Genomic DNA, 19,289 nt, shown 5'->3' with positions numbered 1-19,289 from the left:
ACAGCAAATAATATAAAATACCCTAAAGTTTGAATCACTTCCGGTTGACCCGGAGGTTTCACTGACATTTAAACGGGACAGTCGCGGCGCCTTCTTTTATACAAACAAGACGAGACAAGACGAAACACCGGTAAGACAAACATAACGCTGTGATAACACATGTATCTACTAAGCTAAATAAACAGAACAGTTAAGACAAAGACATTTGTGTTGCGTGGCTATTTCAACAGAAATATGTAACGTGAATAGTAAATGATTGTAAACAGTAAGCTATGTAATGATAGTGGTTGGTAGCATGCAATAAATCACCGTAGTGTTTGATGGTATGTCGACTAATTAAAACAGCTACGGGATTACGGCAGAGGTGTATGATGAATGACAATGTTAACAAATGATTTTAAAACAGTATGGAGGTGAACTGAACACATAGACACGTCAGACAAACACACACACAGGTAACAATGACACTCAGTCCGTTTGCATACTAAAGGTAGCGCCTCGCTACCGTGACGGTGGGTATGCACCCGTCACACACCCCCCTCCTTAAGAAGGAGCGTCCATCTCGTGGCGGGACAGAAAGTCCGCTATTACATTGTCTTTACCGGCCCTGTACTTCACCGTAAATTTGTAAGGCTGCAAGGACAAGTGCCAGCGAGTAATCCTTGAGTTAAAATCCCGCATGCGATGGAGCCATTGCAAAGGCCTATGGTCTGTCTCTAGGACAAACTCCTTCCCCACCAAATAGTACTTAAGAGTGTCTAGTGCCCATTTAATGGCGAGACACTCCTTTTCTATGGTGGAGTAACGGGTCTCTCGAGGGAAAAGTTTGCGGCTCACATATTGCACGGGCCTTTTGTCCTCCCCCTCACCTTGCAGCAACACAGCCCCTAGGCCAAGGCCTGAAGCGTCCGTCTGCACTGTGAAGGGCAAGGAGAAGTCAGCACCGGCTCATGGCACATGCTCTCCTGCAAATCCCGGAAAGCAGTCTCACACTCGGGAGTCCAGACCACCTTGTTAGGACTGGTCTTACGAGTGAGGTCAGTCAAGGCTACAGCTCGACTGGAGAAGTTAGGGATGAAGCCCCTGTACCAGCCGACCAGTCCCAAAAAGGATCTCACGCCCTTCTTGGTTGTGGGTGGCTGGCAGCTGCGGACGGCGTCCACCTTGTTGACTTGAGGACGGATAGTGCCACCACCCAGGACGTACCCAAGGTAGCACACTTCGGACCGGGCAAGCTGGCATTTGCTGGCGTTGACTACCAGCCCGGCCTGATGAATCCTCCGGAAGACGTCTCCCAGGTGCTCCAGATGCGCCTCCCATGAAGAGCTATGAATCACCACATCGTCAATGTATGCAGCAGCGTAGTCCTCAGCGCCGCTTAGCACCTGGTCCATGAGGCGCTGGAAACTTGCTGCAGCACCGTGTAGTCCAAAAGGCATGACCTGGAACTGAAAGAGGCCAGATGGAGCTCTGAAGGCTGTCAGCTCCTGTGCTCGGGGGAGAGTGGTACCTGCCAGTACCCCTTACACAAGTCAAGAGTGCTGAGAAACTCAGCCTTCCCCAGACGCTCCACCAGCTCATCCACACGGGGCATGGGATAAGGGTCGAAAGCAGAAATTCCGTTCAGTTTAGAAAAGTCAATACAGAAGCGGAGTCCCCCGTCCTTTTTCGGTACCAGGACCACGGGACTACACCACTCACTGTGCGACGGCTCAATCACCCCCATCTCCAGCATCGCCTCCACCTCCTGTTTCAGCGCGGGGATCAGTCGTGCTGGAACCCTGGTGGTCGTCTGCCGGATGGGACCTGGAGATATCAGTCGGATGTCGTGTGTGATGACGTCAGTCCGCCCTGGTCGGTCTCTAAACAGGCCTCTGGGGATGATCTTGCGCAGATCTTCCTGATGTTCAGGTGTAAGGTGGGTGACGGAGGGGTAGGTCGATTCGCCGCACGCAGTGGGAAAGTACTGCTCCAATGGCTCTTCTTCCTCCTCGACAGTCCGCGCCCACAGCTGGTCTTTGATGTCAGACGATGGTCGGTCTATCCATTGTTTGAGCAGATTGATGTGGAAGGTCTGTTTAGAGCAACGTCTGCCAGGCATGGCGATTTCGTAGGTTACCTCACCCACTCGGCGAAGCACCTCGAAAGGACCTTGCCACTTTGCCAGCAGACTGCTCTCCGTTGACGGCAACAGCAACAGTACTTTCTGTCCGGACGAGAAGGTGCGGCTGCGTGCACTGCGGTCATACCACGTCTTCTGCTGTGCCTGGGCCTTGGCCAGTTGATCGTGGGCCATGGAGCTCAGCTGGTCCAGCTTCTCCCGCATCCTAATGACATAGCTCGCTACGTTGGTCAGCTGGCGAGGAGCGTCCCCCTCCCAGCTCTCACGAAGGATGTCAAGCGGGCCTCTCACCTCCCGTCCGTACAGGAGCTCGAAGGGGGAAAACCCGGTGGATGCCTGCGGAACCTCTCTGTAGGAGAAGAGCAGGTAAGGGAGCCACTGATCCCAGTCAGCTCCAGACTCAGACACGAACTTCTGCAGCATTGATTTCAAGGTCTGGTTGAACCTTTCAACCATGCCATCAGTCTGCGGGTGATAGGGTGTGGTTTTGATACCTTGGATCCCTAACAGGGAGTACACCTGCCTCAGTGTTTTGCTGATGAAGTTAGTACCCTGATCTGTTAAAATTTCCTTAGGGATTCCCACACGGGAGAAGAGCTGGATTAAACAGTTGGCTATCTGTCTAGACTTTGTATGTCTGAGGGGGAATGCCTCTGGGTAACGCGTTGCATAGTCGCATATGACCAGAATGTAGCGGTGACCTGCCCTACTTCTTTCTAGGGGCCCTACTACATCCATGGCGATTCGACTAAAAGGTACCTCAATAATGGGAAGGCTGATCAGAGGTGCTTTCAAACCTCTCTTAGAGCGAGCAGTTAGTTGGCACTCTGGGCATGACCTGCAGAACTCTGCTATGTCTCTCTGAAAACCTGGCCAGTAAAACCTGTGCTTAATTCTGCTCTCGGTCTTCTCTTTCCCTAAATGGCCAGACCAAGGAATGCTGTGTCCCAGATGTAGAACTTTGGCTCTGAGATGTTCAGGAACCACTAGCTGTTCCATGTCTGCACTCACTCTGCACAGCTTCTCATTATTTAAAACAAAGCACGTGTCACCCTCCTCAATGGCTTCCCTAGACTCATCTGGGGTTTTTACAGCAGAAAGACAAGAGCTAAGTGTTGGGTCGACTTGCTGGAATTGTATGAAATCTTCTACCAAGACTTCATTGCCCTCTAGAGGTGGGGAGTCAAGACTTTCCTGCACTGCCGTGCCCCTCACTTTTGCTCTGCGCCTTTCTGCCTTTGACTTTTTGGTTTTGCCACCCGGGCAGCAACCAAACGGTAACTCAGACCAATCCTGATCTTGTTTCACTTTGGCTTGTGCTCTAGTTGTGACGTAAGCAGTAGCCGTGTTAACACTCTGTAAAAGATCGGTAAGAATAGGTACATCCTGGCCTAGAATCACCGCGTAAGGGCATTTATCTAAAACACCGACGGTTAACAAGTACCTCTGTCCATTAATGTCAAAGAGGACCTCACTGGTCTGGTGCTCAGTCTCATCGCCATGGATGCAACGAACCTTGACCTTTCCCACAGGCTGGAAATCTGACTTTAAACAAGACTTAAGAATAAAAGACTGACTACTTCCGCAATCAACTAAAGCCTGCAGAGTCTTTGCTTTTACCTTTACTGGGATAGTGAGATCAGACATACCAGGTAAGTGCTTGCTAGGGCCAGGGAGATAACACAATCTGGAGTCAGACACTTTCTTCAAAGGACAGTTAGGCCTGATATGGCCTTGCTGACCGCAACCATGACAGACAGGGGTTCTAGCTGTTGCAGCTGAGGTGGGGCTAACATTGTAGCTCACACTGGGGCTATTGGGGCTGCTAGATGGCTTAACCACACGACCACTATCACCGGCAGACTTACCAGATGCTGAGGTCTTCTCTGGCTCTCGCTGGGCTGCTTGGTGGGGTCTTCTCTAGTAGTCCTGTTGAGGGCCCATATGGTAGCCTCTTCTGGAGGGTCTGGCCGCCATAAATGTCTCCACCAATTCTGCTGCTTGTGTTGAGGATCGTGGGGTGCGTTCTCTTACCCACACTTGGAGCTCGGGGTTCAGCATGCCCAGGAACTGCTCAAGCACGATCTGGTCACACACCTGTTCCTTGTTCAGTGTCTCTGGAACAAGCCATTTCTCCAACAAGTCCTTCAGCCGAGCTTGAAGTTCCTTCGCCGTCTCGCCTTCAAGGATGGTCTTTGAACGGAAACGCTGGCGGTATGTCTCGGCGCTGATGTTGAACTTATCAAGGATGGCTTGCTTCAATTTGCCATATTCCTGGCTGTCTTCAAAACTCATGGCTATATAAGCAGCTCTGGCCTTGCCCTTCAACAAGGGCACAAGGTACAATGCCGAAGTGTCTATAGGCCACTGTGAAGCTGCTGCGAGCCTTTCAAAGGTAGTTAAATAATGTTCGATGTCCTCATCTTCTTCATAAGGAACCATCCTTGGGGGTCTCCACCCCAGTTGAAAGTTTGGCGGTGTGGCAAGGCCAAGAGTAGTGGAGTTCAGGGAGCTCTGCAACCTGGGTTCCGGTTGCCGATCTGGACGAGGCAGTGGAGTTGGTATATCCAGAGGGGGCATGCTGAGGAGTGCATCCATTGCTACAGACGACGGGCGGGCGCTGGCATGCTGCAGCCCGATGAATGGCAGGCTCGTCGGCTGTGTCGCTGCCGTGCTCGGCTCTCACCAGACTCTGTAACTGCTGGAACTGATGCTCCATGGCTTTCCACCTCTGGTCCTGACGACGCGATTCAGCCTCCAGCTGGTCATGCTGACGGCGCTGAGACTCAACCACTGACTTCACGATCCGCTCCAAGCGATCTGTCCAATCCTCGACAACGGGAGTGGGAGGCTTGGACAATGCTGTGGATCTGGGATTGGTCCCTGTTGCTGAACCATCTCTAGAGGGTGCCGTACCTCCACCAAGGACATCCATCTTGTCTCACTGAGTGTTGCTCAGACACTGGTTACCCGGAAAACCACTGCCACCAAATGTTGAAGGGTAAAGTGAGGAAGTGCAGCCTTGAGCAAGTTGTCACACTCAGGAGGACGCAGAGGAGTACGTTTGAGGATGGGAATTTTTATTGATTCCCAAATAAGGCCAATATTTGGCAATTAGGATGATAAAAATAAACAAAAGAAAAAAAATAGAAAAAAAAACACTTTCAATAAATGAAACAAAAAATTGACATGATAGTCACAAATCAATACCATAATCGTAGCCGGCAATAATATCTGACCTTAACAAGTCAGCATAGTCCAGAGCAAATAGGACTCATGTCCTGTCACTTACTGCTCTCTCGATAAACTGAAAGGCATGGTATAAATAGGCCTGAGAACCACCACTAAGATTGGCACATACCAACTCTGAACAAAAGACAGGGGTGTTCCAGGTAATCCATCATGAAAAAGCTAATACAGCTATCACCAATCAATCTATTACACTAGAAATACATATAAACCATAATTCACTACCGTGCTCAGTTTGACATAGTCAAAATGTGTATTAAACAGCAAATAATATAAAATACCCTAAAGTTTGAATCACTTCCGGTTGACCCGGAGGTTTCACTGACATTTAAACGGGACAGTCGCGGCGCCTTCTTTTATACAAACAAGACGAGACAAGACGAAACACCGGTAAGACAAACATAACGCTGTGATAACACATGTATCTACTAAGCTAAATAAACAGAACAGTTAAGACAAAGACATTTGTGTTGCGTGGCTATTTCAACAGAAATATGTAACGTGAATAGTAAATGATTGTAAACAGTAAGCGATGTAATGATAGTGGTTGGTAGCATGCAATAAATCACCGTAGTGTTTGATGGTATGTCGACTAATTAAAACAGCTACGGGATTACGGCAGAGGTGTATGATGAATGACAATGTTAACAAATGATTTTAAAACAGTATGGAGGTGAACTGAACACATAGACACGTCAGACAAACACACACACAGGTAACAATGACACTCAGTCCGTTTGCATACTAAAGGTAGCGCCTCGCTACCGTGACGGTGGGTATGCACCCGTCACACACCCCCCTCCTTAAGAAGGAGCGTCCATCTCGTGGCGGGACAGAAAGTCCGCTATTACATTGTCTTTACCGGCCCTGTACTTCACCGTAAATTTGTAAGGCTGCAAGGACAAGTGCCAGCGAGTAATCCTTGAGTTAAAATCCCGCATGCGATGGAGCCATTGCAAAGGCCTATGGTCTGTCTCTAGGACAAACTCCTTCCCCACCAAATAGTACTTAAGAGTGTCTAGTGCCCATTTAATGGCGAGACACTCCTTTTCTATGGTGGAGTAACGGGTCTCTCGAGGGAAAAGTTTGCGGCTCACATATTGCACGGGCCTTTTGTCCTCCCCCTCACCTTGCAGCAACACAGCCCCTAGGCCAAGGCCTGAAGCGTCCGTCTGCACTGTGAAGGGCAAGGAGAAGTCAGCACCGGCTCATGGCACATGCTCTCCTGCAAATCCCGGAAAGCAGTCTCACACTCGGGAGTCCAGACCACCTTGTTAGGACTGGTCTTACGAGTGAGGTCAGTCAAGGCTACAGCTCGACTGGAGAAGTTAGGGATGAAGCCCCTGTACCAGCCGACCAGTCCCAAAAAGGATCTCACGCCCTTCTTGGTTGTGGGTGGCTGGCAGCTGCGGACGGCGTCCACCTTGTTGACTTGAGGACGGATAGTGCCACCACCCAGGACGTACCCAAGGTAGCACACTTCGGACCGGGCAAGCTGGCATTTGCTGGCGTTGACTACCAGCCCGGCCTGATGAATCCTCCGGAAGACGTCTCCCAGGTGCTCCAGATGCGCCTCCCATGAAGAGCTATGAATCACCACATCGTCAATGTATGCAGCAGCGTAGTCCTCAGCGCCGCTTAGCACCTGGTCCATGAGGCGCTGGAAACTTGCTGCAGCACCGTGTAGTCCAAAAGGCATGACCTGGAACTGGAAGAGGCCAGATGGAGCTCTGAAGGCTGTCAGCTCCTGTGCTCGGGGGAGAGTGGTACCTGCCAGTACCCCTTACACAAGTCAAGAGTGCTGAGAAACTCAGCCTTCCCCAGACGCTCCACCAGCTCATCCACACGGGGCATGGGATAAGGGTCGAAAGCAGAAATTCCGTTCAGTTTAGAAAAGTCAATACAGAAGCGGAGTCCCCCGTCCTTTTTCGGTACCAGGACCACGGGACTACACCACTCACTGTGCGACGGCTCAATCACCCCCATCTCCAGCATCGCCTCCACCTCCTGTTTCAGCGCGGGGATCAGTCGTGCTGGAACCCTGGTGGTCGTCTGCCGGATGGGACCTGGAGATATCAGTCGGATGTCGTGTGTGATGACGTCAGTCCGCCCTGGTCGGTCTCTAAACAGGCCTCTGGGGATGATCTTGCGCAGATCTTCCTGATGTTCAGGTGTAAGGTGGGTGACGGAGGGGTAGGTCGATTCGCCGCACGCAGTGGGAAAGTACTGCTCCAATGGCTCTTCTTCCTCCTCGACAGTCCGCGCCCACAGCTGGTCTTTGATGTCAGACGATGGTCGGTCTATCCATTGTTTGAGCAGATTGATGTGGAAGGTCTGTTTAGAGCAACGTCTGCCAGGCATGGCGATTTCGTAGGTTACCTCACCCACTCGGCGAAGCACCTCGAAAGGACCTTGCCACTTTGCCAGCAGACTGCTCTCCGTTGACGGCAACAGCAACAGTACTTTCTGTCCGGACGAGAAGGTGCGGCTGCGTGCACTGCGGTCATACCACGTCTTCTGCTGTGCCTGGGCCTTGGCCAGTTGATCGTGGGCCATGGAGCTCAGCTGGTCCAGCTTCTCCCGCATCCTAATGACATAGCTCGCTACGTTGGTCAGCTGGCGAGGAGCGTCCCCCTCCCAGCTCTCACGAAGGATGTCAAGCGGGCCTCTCACCTCCCGTCCGTACAGGAGCTCGAAGGGGGAAAACCCGGTGGATGCCTGCGGAACCTCTCTGTAGGAGAAGAGCAGGTAAGGGAGCCACTGATCCCAGTCAGCTCCAGACTCAGACACGAACTTCTGCAGCATTGATTTCAAGGTCTGGTTGAACCTTTCAACCATGCCATCAGTCTGCGGGTGATAGGGTGTGGTTTTGATACCTTGGATCCCTAACAGGGAGTACACCTGCCTCAGTGTTTTGCTGATGAAGTTAGTACCCTGATCTGTTAAAATTTCCTTAGGGATTCCCACACGGGAGAAGAGCTGGATTAAACAGTTGGCTATCTGTCTAGACTTTGTATGTCTGAGGGGGAATGCCTCTGGGTAACGCGTTGCATAGTCGCATATGACCAGAATGTAGCGGTGACCTGCCCTACTTCTTTCTAGGGGCCCTACTACATCCATGGCGATTCGACTAAAAGGTACCTCAATAATGGGAAGGCTGATCAGAGGTGCTTTCAAACCTCTCTTAGAGCGAGCAGTTAGTTGGCACTCTGGGCATGACCTGCAGAACTCTGCTATGTCTCTCTGAAAACCTGGCCAGTAAAACCTGTGCTTAATTCTGCTCTCGGTCTTCTCTTTCCCTAAATGGCCAGACCAAGGAATGCTGTGTCCCAGATGTAGAACTTTGGCTCTGAGATGTTCAGGAACCACTAGCTGTTCCATGTCTGCACTCACTCTGCACAGCTTCTCATTATTTAAAACAAAGCACGTGTCACCCTCCTCAATGGCTTCCCTAGACTCATCTGGGGTTTTTACAGCAGAAAGACAAGAGCTAAGTGTTGGGTCGACTTGCTGGAATTGTATGAAATCTTCTACCAAGACTTCATTGCCCTCTAGAGGTGGGGAGTCAAGACTTTCCTGCACTGCCGTGCCCCTCACTTTTGCTCTGCGCCTTTCTGCCTTTGACTTTTTGGTTTTGCCACCCGGGCAGCAACCAAACGGTAACTCAGACCAATCCTGATCTTGTTTCACTTTGGCTTGTGCTCTAGTTGTGACGTAAGCAGTAGCCGTGTTAACACTCTGTAAAAGATCGGTAAGAATAGGTACATCCTGGCCTAGAATCACCGCATAAGGGCATTTATCTAAAACACCGACGGTTAACAAGTACCTCTGTCCATTAATGTCAAAGAGGACCTCACTGGTCTGGTGCTCAGTCTCATCGCCATGGATGCAACGAACCTTGACCTTTCCCACAGGCTGGAAATCTGACTTTAAACAAGACTTAAGAATAAAAGACTGACTACTTCCGCAATCAACTAAAGCCTGCAGAGTCTTTGCTTTTACCTTTACTGGGATAGTGAGATCAGACATACCAGGTAAGTGCTTGCTAGGGCCAGGGAGATAACACAATCTGGAGTCAGACACTTTCTTCAAAGGACAGTTAGGCCTGATATGGCCTTGCTGACCGCAACCATGACAGACAGGGGTTCTAGCTGTTGCAGCTGAGGTGGGGCTAACATTGTAGCTCACACTGGGGCTATTGGGGCTGCTAGATGGCTTAACCACACGACCACTATCACCGGCAGACTTACCAGATGCTGAGGTCTTCTCTGGCTCTCGCTGGGCTGCTTGGTGGGGTCTTCTCTAGTAGTCCTGTTGAGGGCCCATATGGTAGCCTCTTCTGGAGGGTCTGGCCGCCATAAATGTCTCCACCAATTCTGCTGCTTGTGTTGAGGATCGTGGGGTGCGTTCTCTTACCCACACTTGGAGCTCGGGGTTCAGCATGCCCAGGAACTGCTCAAGCACGATCTGGTCACACACCTGTTCCTTGTTCAGTGTCTCTGGAACAAGCCATTTCTCCAACAAGTCCTTCAGCCGAGCTTGAAGTTCCTTCGCCGTCTCGCCTTCAAGGATGGTCTTTGAACGGAAACGCTGGCGGTATGTCTCGGCGCTGATGTTGAACTTATCAAGGATGGCTTGCTTCAATTTGCCATATTCCTGGCTGTCTTCAAAACTCATGGCTATATAAGCAGCTCTGGCCTTGCCCTTCAACAAGGGCACAAGGTACAATGCCGAAGTGTCTATAGGCCACTGTGAAGCTGCTGCGAGCCTTTCAAAGGTAGTTAAATAATGTTCGATGTCCTCATCTTCTTCATAAGGAACCATCCTTGGGGGTCTCCACCCCAGTTGAAAGTTTGGCGGTGTGGCAAGGCCAAGAGTAGTGGAGTTCAGGGAGCTCTGCAACCTGGGTTCCGGTTGCCGATCTGGACGAGGCAGTGGAGTTGGTATATCCAGAGGGGGCATGCTGAGGAGTGCATCCATTGCTACAGACGACGGGCGGGCGCTGGCATGCTGCAGCCCGATGAATGGCAGGCTCGTCGGCTGTGTCGCTGCCGTGCTCGGCTCTCACCAGACTCTGTAACTGCTGGAACTGATGCTCCATGGCTTTCCACCTCTGGTCCTGACGACGCGATTCAGCCTCCAGCTGGTCATGCTGACGGCGCTGAGACTCAACCACTGACTTCACGATCCGCTCCAAGCGATCTGTCCAGTCCTCGACAACGGGAGTGGGAGGCTTGGACAATGCTGTGGATCTGGGATTGGTCCCTGTTGCTGAACCATCTCTAGAGGGTGCCGTACCTCCACCAAGGACATCCATCTTGTCTCACTGAGTGTTGCTCAGACACTGGTTACCCGGAAAACCACTGCCACCAAATGTTGAAGGGTAAAGTGAGGAAGTGCAGTCTTGAGCAAGTTGTCACACTCAGGAGGACGCAGAGGAGTACGTTTGAGGATGGGAATTTTTATTGATTCCCAAATAAGGCCAATATTTGGCAATTAGGATGATAAAAATAAACAAAAGAAAAAAAATAGAAAAAAAAACACTTTCAATAAATGAAACAAAAAATTGACATGATAGTCACAAATCAATACCATAATCGTAGCCGGCAATAATATCTGACCTTAACAAGTCAGCATAGTCCAGAGCAAATAGGACTCATGTCCTGTCACTTACTGCTCTCTCGATAAACTGAAAGGCATGGTATAAATAGGCCTGAGAACCACCACTAAGATTGGCACATACCAACTCTGAACAAAAGACAGGGGTGTTCCAGGTAATCCATCATGAAAAAGCTAATACAGCTATCACCAATCAATCTATTACACTAGAAATACATATAAACCATAATTCACTACCGTGCTCAGTTTGACATAGTCAAAATGTGTATTAAACAGCAAATAATATAAAATACCCTAAAGTTTGAATCACTTCCGGTTGACCCGGAGGTTTCACTGACATTTAAACGGGACAGTCGCGGCGCCTTCTTTTATACAAACAAGACGAGACAAGACGAAACACCGGTAAGACAAACATAACGCTGTGATAACACATGTATCTACTAAGCTAAATAAACAGAACAGTTAAGACAAAGACATTTGTGTTGCGTGGCTATTTCAACAGAAATATGTAACGTGAATAGTAAATGATTGTAAACAGTAAGCGATGTAATGATAGTGGTTGGTAGCATGCAATAAATCACCGTAGTGTTTGATGGTATGTCGACTAATTAAAACAGCTACGGGATTACGGCAGAGGTGTATGATGAATGACAATGTTAACAAATGATTTTAAAACAGTATGGAGGTGAACTGAACACATAGACACGTCAGACAAACACACACACAGGTAACAATGACACTCAGTCCGTTTGCATACTAAAGGTAGCGCCTCGCTACCGTGACGGTGGGTATGCACCCGTCACACCAATCATGTACCAGGGTCAATTTCTTGGTATCCATCCCTCACCGCAACCTTACAAAATGTAAAAAAGTGAGCGGGTTTGAATACTTTCTGAATGTACTGCCAAACCATTCCTTCATAATGCACATCAATAAGCTGTCATAGAAAAGTTTTGCGTCAAAGCATTTCTCTTGAGATCTTTTTCTCAAAAATGTAACATTAAATAAATCCCTGGCTGAAATATAGAACTACGTGCCTGTATGATCTTGCTCAATTGAACTTGTCTTAACCTGATGAGTAGGCTACAGGATTTCTCCATACATCACCTTATCTCTCTGCTTATCAGATTCATGAAGAATGGATAGACATCCTTATTCAACACAAAACATAATAAAGTACAAAGTATCGCGGCACCTGCAGCCCAACGCCAAGTGACATAGTACAGCGAAGACTATTTACCCCCAGAGCCAGCACCACTTGTCTAAACATGCTTTGAGCCTTACTGTTTTGCATACACTGCCTGGGTGTGATTTTATTCTGTTTGCGGTTTTACAGCAGCAGCTGCTGTTAGAGGTTGACAAAACCATACTTAACACCATGATAGTTGCATTAATGAATCCTAATTGCACACCCTCTGGCAGAACAGGGTATGGTCCTTCCTTGACTAAGCATTTTTCAGAACTTCATACTTCACATTCATTTGGACTACAATTCATTAAGTCACATGTACCAGAGATACCGGTAGCATCATCATCTTTCTCAATTAGCCTACAGCCAAATGTCTACAGCTAGGCTTGAGGGTGGCTCACCAGCAACGTCAAAATGTTAGTGTCACCATACACTTGAACTGAAAACAATTCTAGGTAGACACAAACTCTCAGATAAATCAACAGTTGCTTTCACACCACTAAAGGTTGGCCCCTCTCATATCAAGTTGCTTTTACATTACAACTGCAAGAATATTTGATTATAAACACTTGCCAATTGTTGAGTACATTGTCTATCTAGTCTATCTTCACATATCAATGAAGATGTAAATGGTAAAGGTATACAATACCATTTAAATATGAACCTAATGCCTACTCTCATGCCATTCATGCTAATGCAATGATTTCCACTATTCTGTACCTTTTCCTGCTATGATAGAATATTAATGGAACACTTTGACCATAGATATTATGCTCTGACAGCAATGAACCCATGATTATTATATGCCCATGTAAACTATAACTATAAGAAATAGATTGTTAATGTATAAATGTTCTGAGTAAGCATCGGTGAACTTGTCTCACCTCCAGGACGCTCATGGTTTCTGTCTGAGTGCAGCAGCATTGCAATTGGCATTCCCACGTTCTTGGAGCGTCCGACCACCAGCACATTTTTGCCCACTGTCTCAATGCCTAGACAGAAATACACATCCTAAGACAAAGCATTTTCTTATACATTTTTAGGTCTTTTTACATTACTCTCTCCTTGAGGGTTTTGCATGCGTGTCCCCACTCAGATGATACTCAGATATGTATATGTATAAGATTGCATGGCGTTGCGATTCTCTAGCTTTCCTTTACATTACTTTCCTCTCAGTTGTCCATGTTTGCTTGTAATTTCCTGATATTGGCCATCAATAAGACGTCACTAGGGGTGTCACGATTCTTCAAATCCTCGATTCGATGTAATTTTCGATTTTAAAGTCACGATTCGATTCGATTTTCGATCTTTTTAAAATATTACTATTAATGCATTCCTTATATGTTATTTACTCTTTTGGGCCTTTTCCTTTTCGGGGGGCTTTTATTTTGAAACCGCTTTGAAACCGTTCCAACCGCGAGGTTGTAATGTAAACAGAACCAGAGCCCGTCTTATTAGACATTCTCTGACAGAACTAACATTAGGCTAAAACAGAGACGTGAACATAGTAAAATGAAACAACACAGAATGTTAATATGATTGTTTCAGCACACTCCGAAGAGACTCAAGGTTAGTGTTCATGGAATATGTACTTATAAATGTGGATTTTAAGCCTTAAGTAACTTTGGACTGTAATTAGACCATCTTTTCACTTGCTAAGTTGAGTAGGCTAAATTAGTTTTAATTGACGTGAATGAAGGAATGCTTCCACACCGGTGATTTCAAAGTAGCAAGAGGGGCTTTGATTTCGGTAGGTTGATGTGTAGGCCTATATTTTAACTGGCTGCAGCCTAAAATTAGAGGAGTGTTAACGCTGCAGTTCAGCACGTGCATGTGTGTTTGTGCGTCTTGGCATACATGCTGGACGTGACATTGGGGGTGTGGCTGTATCGTCGATTCTACTTTTAAGTTCGAAGTTCGAGATTGAGATATAATTTCGATCGATTTCGAAATAAAAGTCACGTGATGGCTCCATGCTGGACGGCAAAAAGATAGGAGACGGATGGCAAATTACATTATGTCATAAAGATTATGATGAACTGAACACCATTACTATAACATCTTTGTAGTTCAATGTATTGCTGTTTGGGGTCTGATAGTCAAAGAAGATGCCAGTGGTGTTGTTAGATGAAATGGGTCATGATCGCAAATGTAAAGTTATTAAAACTGGTGGTAACAGCAAGGGGAGATAACATTACGTTAGGCTAACTGTCACTGTAATTAACATTATGGTAAATGAACACCCATAAGTATTTCTGGACTAAAATATTGCAAAGCGATTTGGTTACTTTATTTGTCTTGCTTTTATCAGTTGTAACATAGTCAAAACGTTAAGAATGTCATATCAGAACATGAAATAATAACTTAGCTGCCACACTTAGAAGCTAGCTATTCTAACGTTTATCGTAGCTCATAGTGCTAGGGCTAATGTAACTAGTCAGTTTGTACGTTGCCCAGGGATTGTCTATGGGGAATAACATGGCGTTTCGAAATATCATACCGGTAAAACATCTGTAGGTAGCGAAGTTGAAAAAGCTGGTGGGCAGATTGGCCTACACACTTCTGCCATATATTTTCCACTGGATTTTTTGATTGTCGGTGCCGTTTAAGTAGTATACTATAGACTATACTATAGACTAGTTAGGAGGCGGGATATATTCTGGAGAGGTCTTTTACAACCCATTGATTTGATTCGTGTTCTTGCCGTTCACTAGGCTATTTTGCTATGACGCGAACAAAACGTGACGTCACTTGCAAGGGGTGAATTACATGGAAAATATAAGTTCATTTTGAATTTGATACCAGCAACACGTCAGGACAGGGGCAACGAAAGGAATGTAGGGTCGTAAGTACCAAGGTGGAGATGGAGCAGAACATCAAGGGCCCTATATGTTACACCCAGTGCAACGTAGCACCAAGCGCGACACTAGACTTGTTTGCCTATGAGTTCAAATAATAGGCGAGTGCAGATGCATGTAGGCTATACTCTGTTAGTCACACACGTTTTAGTTAAGCATGGTTTTATCAGGATCCTCACCTGGATGACCTCACCTATGTGCTGTCATGTGCCCAGTGCCACGCCCATAACCTTATTTGGGCAACTTTGTTCTTTTCCCTCCATTTTGTCTGTTCACCTGTCCCTTATTGTGTCAATCAGTTGGGTATTTAAACCCTGCCTTTTTAGTTTAGTTTGTCGGATCATCACAGTTTATGCTGTTTGTTGCCTGACTTACTTTGTGAGTAAGTCAGGCAACAAAAAAGACTAACTTTTCTACCAGTTCTGGACCCTGCCTGTTTTGACCTTCTGCCCGCCTTCTGCCTGTCGTTTTGGATTGTTTGCCTGGACCTGTCTGCCTGCCTGCCTGCCTGCGAACTCTGCCTGTCTCTGACCAAGTCCTCTGCCTGCCCTGTCTGGATTGTTGCCTGTACCTGACTGCCTGTCTGCCCGTTCCTGGACTGTGGTTTTTGCCTGCCGATTGATTTAGTGCTAATAAATTTGTTCTCTGCGAGTTTGACTGGATCTGCTCTTGATTCCCAATCTGTGTTCTGACAGGTTTAGTGGAATCCTGGTGTTGCATACACGGTCTCGCGTGCAATCAGATTCCTTCAGATGCGCAGACTGTCAAAATACTGATGTGCTGTTTGATGCTGCGCTCCTTGCTCTTAACCCTTAGAACCCTAGACTCTTTTAAGGCATTTTCACTACCTTTAGTTAGAAGCATTTATCCTGGTCATTGTTATGGTTATGGTTATGGTTATGGATTTAGCAGACGCCTTTGTCCAAAGCGACACATAAATACAAAACACATAATAATATTTAAAATTGAACAGGGAACAGATTAAAATGTAGGTCAAATATAGTAAGGAGAATAGTTGTAGTACACAATAATATCAATTCAATCAATAGCCTAATAAAAAAGCAATGTAAAAAAGGGGAAAGGCAATAATAAAACAATAATGTCAATTCAATCAATAATATAAAAACAATGACATGCTAAGACTACATTAAGGAGAATATCAATAATAAACAATAATGTCAAATTAATTAACAGCCCAATTAAAATAAAACCACATTATATAAACCATAACACATAAGCGCTTAAACAACTAAGTATATGTTGAATAGGAATGTCTTTAGACCCCTCTTAAACGACCCAAAACTACCACAGGAACGGAGAGCACTGGGCAGTTCAGGGATGTTAGGCTTGATTATTGAATTAAAATAACTAGGAGCAGATCTAGTTAGTGTCCTATAGGCCAAAGTGAGAGATTTAAATTTAATTCTGGCTACTATAGGGAGCCAATGGAGAGTAACTAGGAGAGGAGTTACATGTGTCCTCTTTGGCTGATTGAAGACCAGGCGTGCTCCAGCATTCTGAATCAGCTGTAATGATCTTGTTACACAAGCGGGTAAGCCAGCTAATAGTGAATTACAATAGTCCAGCTTAGAGATGACCATGGTCTGAACAAGAAGTTGTGTGGAATCTTGTGTCAGATAAGGTCTGATCTTCCTAATGTTGTAAAGCATAAACCGACATGATTTTGCAATAGAAGCTATGTGCTCAGAGAAGTTAAGTCGTCATCAATTACAACGCCCAAGTTTCGTGCCGATCTAGTTGGGGTCAGTGAAGTTGAGTCAAGCTGGATGTTAATCTGTTGGGGAATAGCTGTTTTAGCTGGAAACACCAAAAACTCTGTTTTTGAGAGATTAAGCTGAAGGTGCCGATCTTTCATCCAGGCTGAAATATCCTTAAGGCATGCAGAAATCCAGTGGGAAACACTAGAGTCATCAGGTGGGAAAGACAGGTAAAGTTGAGTGTCGTCTGCATAACAGTGATAGTCAAATCCATGGGAGCGAATGGTATCACCTAAGGAAGTGGTGTAAATAGAGAAAAGCAAGGGTCCTAATACTGATCCCTGAGGCACACCTGTGGTGAGGTCATGAGACTTAGATACCTGTCCCTGCCAAGACACGTTGAAAGAACGCCCTTTAAGGTAAGATTCAAACCAGTCAAGAGCTTTTCCAGAAATTCCCAGTTCAGATAGTATAGATAGGAGAATGTCATAGTTAACAGTATCAAAGGCTGCAGATAAATCTAGTAGAATTAATACTGATGACTGAGCAGAGGACTTAGCTACTCTCAATGCTTCAGTCACAGACAGAAGAGCAGTTTCAGTAGAATCACCACTCTTGAAACCAGACTGCATAGGGTCTAGTAGATTATTCTGATGAAGAAAGTCACAAACTTGCTTGAAGACCACTTTCTCCAAAACCTTTGACAAGAAAGGAAGAAGGGAGACAGGTCTGTAGTTCTTCACCTCAGTTGGATTAAGTGTACTTTTCTTTAGCAGAGGTGTAACCCTAGCCTGTTTAAAAGAATAAGGAACTATTCCAGAACTGAGTGAAGCATTATCTACATGTGTGACTGCTGGTAGAACAGCGGGTGAGATAGACTGTAGAAGAGTGGACGGGACAGGATCTAATGGGCATGTTGTTGGACGACATCGCTGAAGCAATTGAGAGACTGCTTCCTCATCAAGAGGAGAGAAAGAGTCAAATGATGCGGTCATACTAACATAAGGCAAAGCCCTCCTTATAGGAGCATCAAACTGAGCACTTATTTTAGCAACTTTTTCAGTGAAAAATGTTGCAAAGTCATTTGCTGACAGTGAAGTAGTTGATGGTGGTGGTGGAGGATTGAGAAGAGATTTGAAAGTAGAAAAAAGTTTTCTACTGTCAGTGGCGCTCTCAATCTTGCATTGATAGAATGCCTTTTTTGCAAGTGTAACAGTGGATGAAAAGGATGACAGCAAAGACTGGTAGTTACTAAGATCATTTCCATCTCTGGATTTACGCCATTTCCTCTCAGCAGCTCTAAGTTCCTTTCGTACTGAGACTATACTGTTCGTCAGCCATGGATGGCGAGGTTTAGAACAAGTAGGTCTTGAGGAAAGAGGACATGCAGCATTCAGACAAGATGCCAGTGTAGAGCAGAGAGTCTCTGTAGCGTCATTAACCTCAAGTGCCAAGAATGAGCTAGGAGTAGGTAAAGCAGATGTTACTAATGTTGCAAAATGGTCGCTTGAGAGGCTTCTGAGATTACGCCGGAACGAAATTATCGGAGGAGGAGCTGCTGGGTTATCCAGGAGACGCACAGAGAATCTGATAAAGTGATGATCCGATACATGTAATGGAATAACCAAAACGTTGTCTGTATTACAGTTACGTACCAGAATTAAATCAAGATCTTTACCAGCCTTGTGAGTAGGAGGACTGTGATATTAAATGAGGAGAGTAAGGACAGGAAGTCAATTGAAGACGAGTTATCCAAATGAATATTAAAATCGCCAAGGATTAATAATGGGCATGCATCCATTGGAATTGCAGACAGTATAATGTCCAACTCGTTCACAAAGTTCCCAAGTTGTCCTGGAGGGCGATAAATAACCACCAAGTATAATTTGTATGGTTCAGTTATCATGATGGCATGATATTCAAACGAGTTGTGGACCTGAGCAGGCAGCAACTGTGTAAACCTCCAATCATCAGAGACGAGAAAGCCTGTCCCGCCTCCTCTACCAGACGAACGACTGGTATGCGAAAAAGCATAACTGGTCGACAACGCTGCTGGCGTGGCAGTATTCTCCGGCCTAATCCACGTCTCTGTAAGCGCAAGCAATTGAAGCGATAACTGTGAGGCCAGAGCAGGAATGAAGTCCGCTTTATTCACTGCAGATTGGCAATTCCACAACCCTACAGAAAAAGTAGGACAAGCCTGCTGAACTGATTGTTGCCTTTCAACACCAGTACGCTTATTAACCTGACCGGATACAGGGATATGTTGAAGGCACATTATTAGAAGGATTGTCAGCTAACAAGACAAGGTGAGACAAGAGTGAAACTTATCTGAGAGGTGCCTTGCTTGTGTCCTTGCTCGGTGGACTCGTCGCAGGTAGACTCGATTCGTCTTGACACGAGTAAGTCTGCACACGAGGATGGCTGCACACGAGCGCTGACGCTCCAGCACAATAACCACTTTAAATGCTAGTCCTAATTGATCACGTGGAAAACCACCCCCTCTAAAAACTCACGACACCAAGGCCAGTCTA

The 19,289-nt window shown here is 46.5% G+C and overlaps 1 protein-coding gene across 1 annotated transcript in view; it reads right to left on the bottom strand.

Moving 5' to 3' along the window:
* LOC143106830 (bifunctional methylenetetrahydrofolate dehydrogenase/cyclohydrolase 2, mitochondrial-like) overlaps positions 1-19,289 on the bottom strand; it is a 65,270-nt gene that overhangs the window by 37,358 nt on the left and 8,623 nt on the right. Inside the window, exon 7 of the mRNA XM_076271307.1 lies at positions 13,064-13,171. Coding sequence (XP_076127422.1) covers positions 13,064-13,171 — 108 coding nt within the window. The remainder of the gene's footprint in view (positions 1-13,063; positions 13,172-19,289) is intronic.

Source organism: Alosa pseudoharengus, unplaced genomic scaffold (genome assembly GCF_046254945.1).
Source record: "Alosa pseudoharengus isolate Yale_2024_CS ecotype anadromous, Long Island Sound unplaced genomic scaffold, YU_APseudo_1.1 YU_APseudo_1.1_scf_6, whole genome shotgun sequence".
Classification (NCBI taxonomy): Eukaryota; Metazoa; Chordata; class Actinopteri; order Clupeiformes; family Clupeidae; genus Alosa; species Alosa pseudoharengus.
Note: the sequence above shows the minus strand (reverse complement) of the source record. Positions and strands in the feature narration are given on the sequence as shown.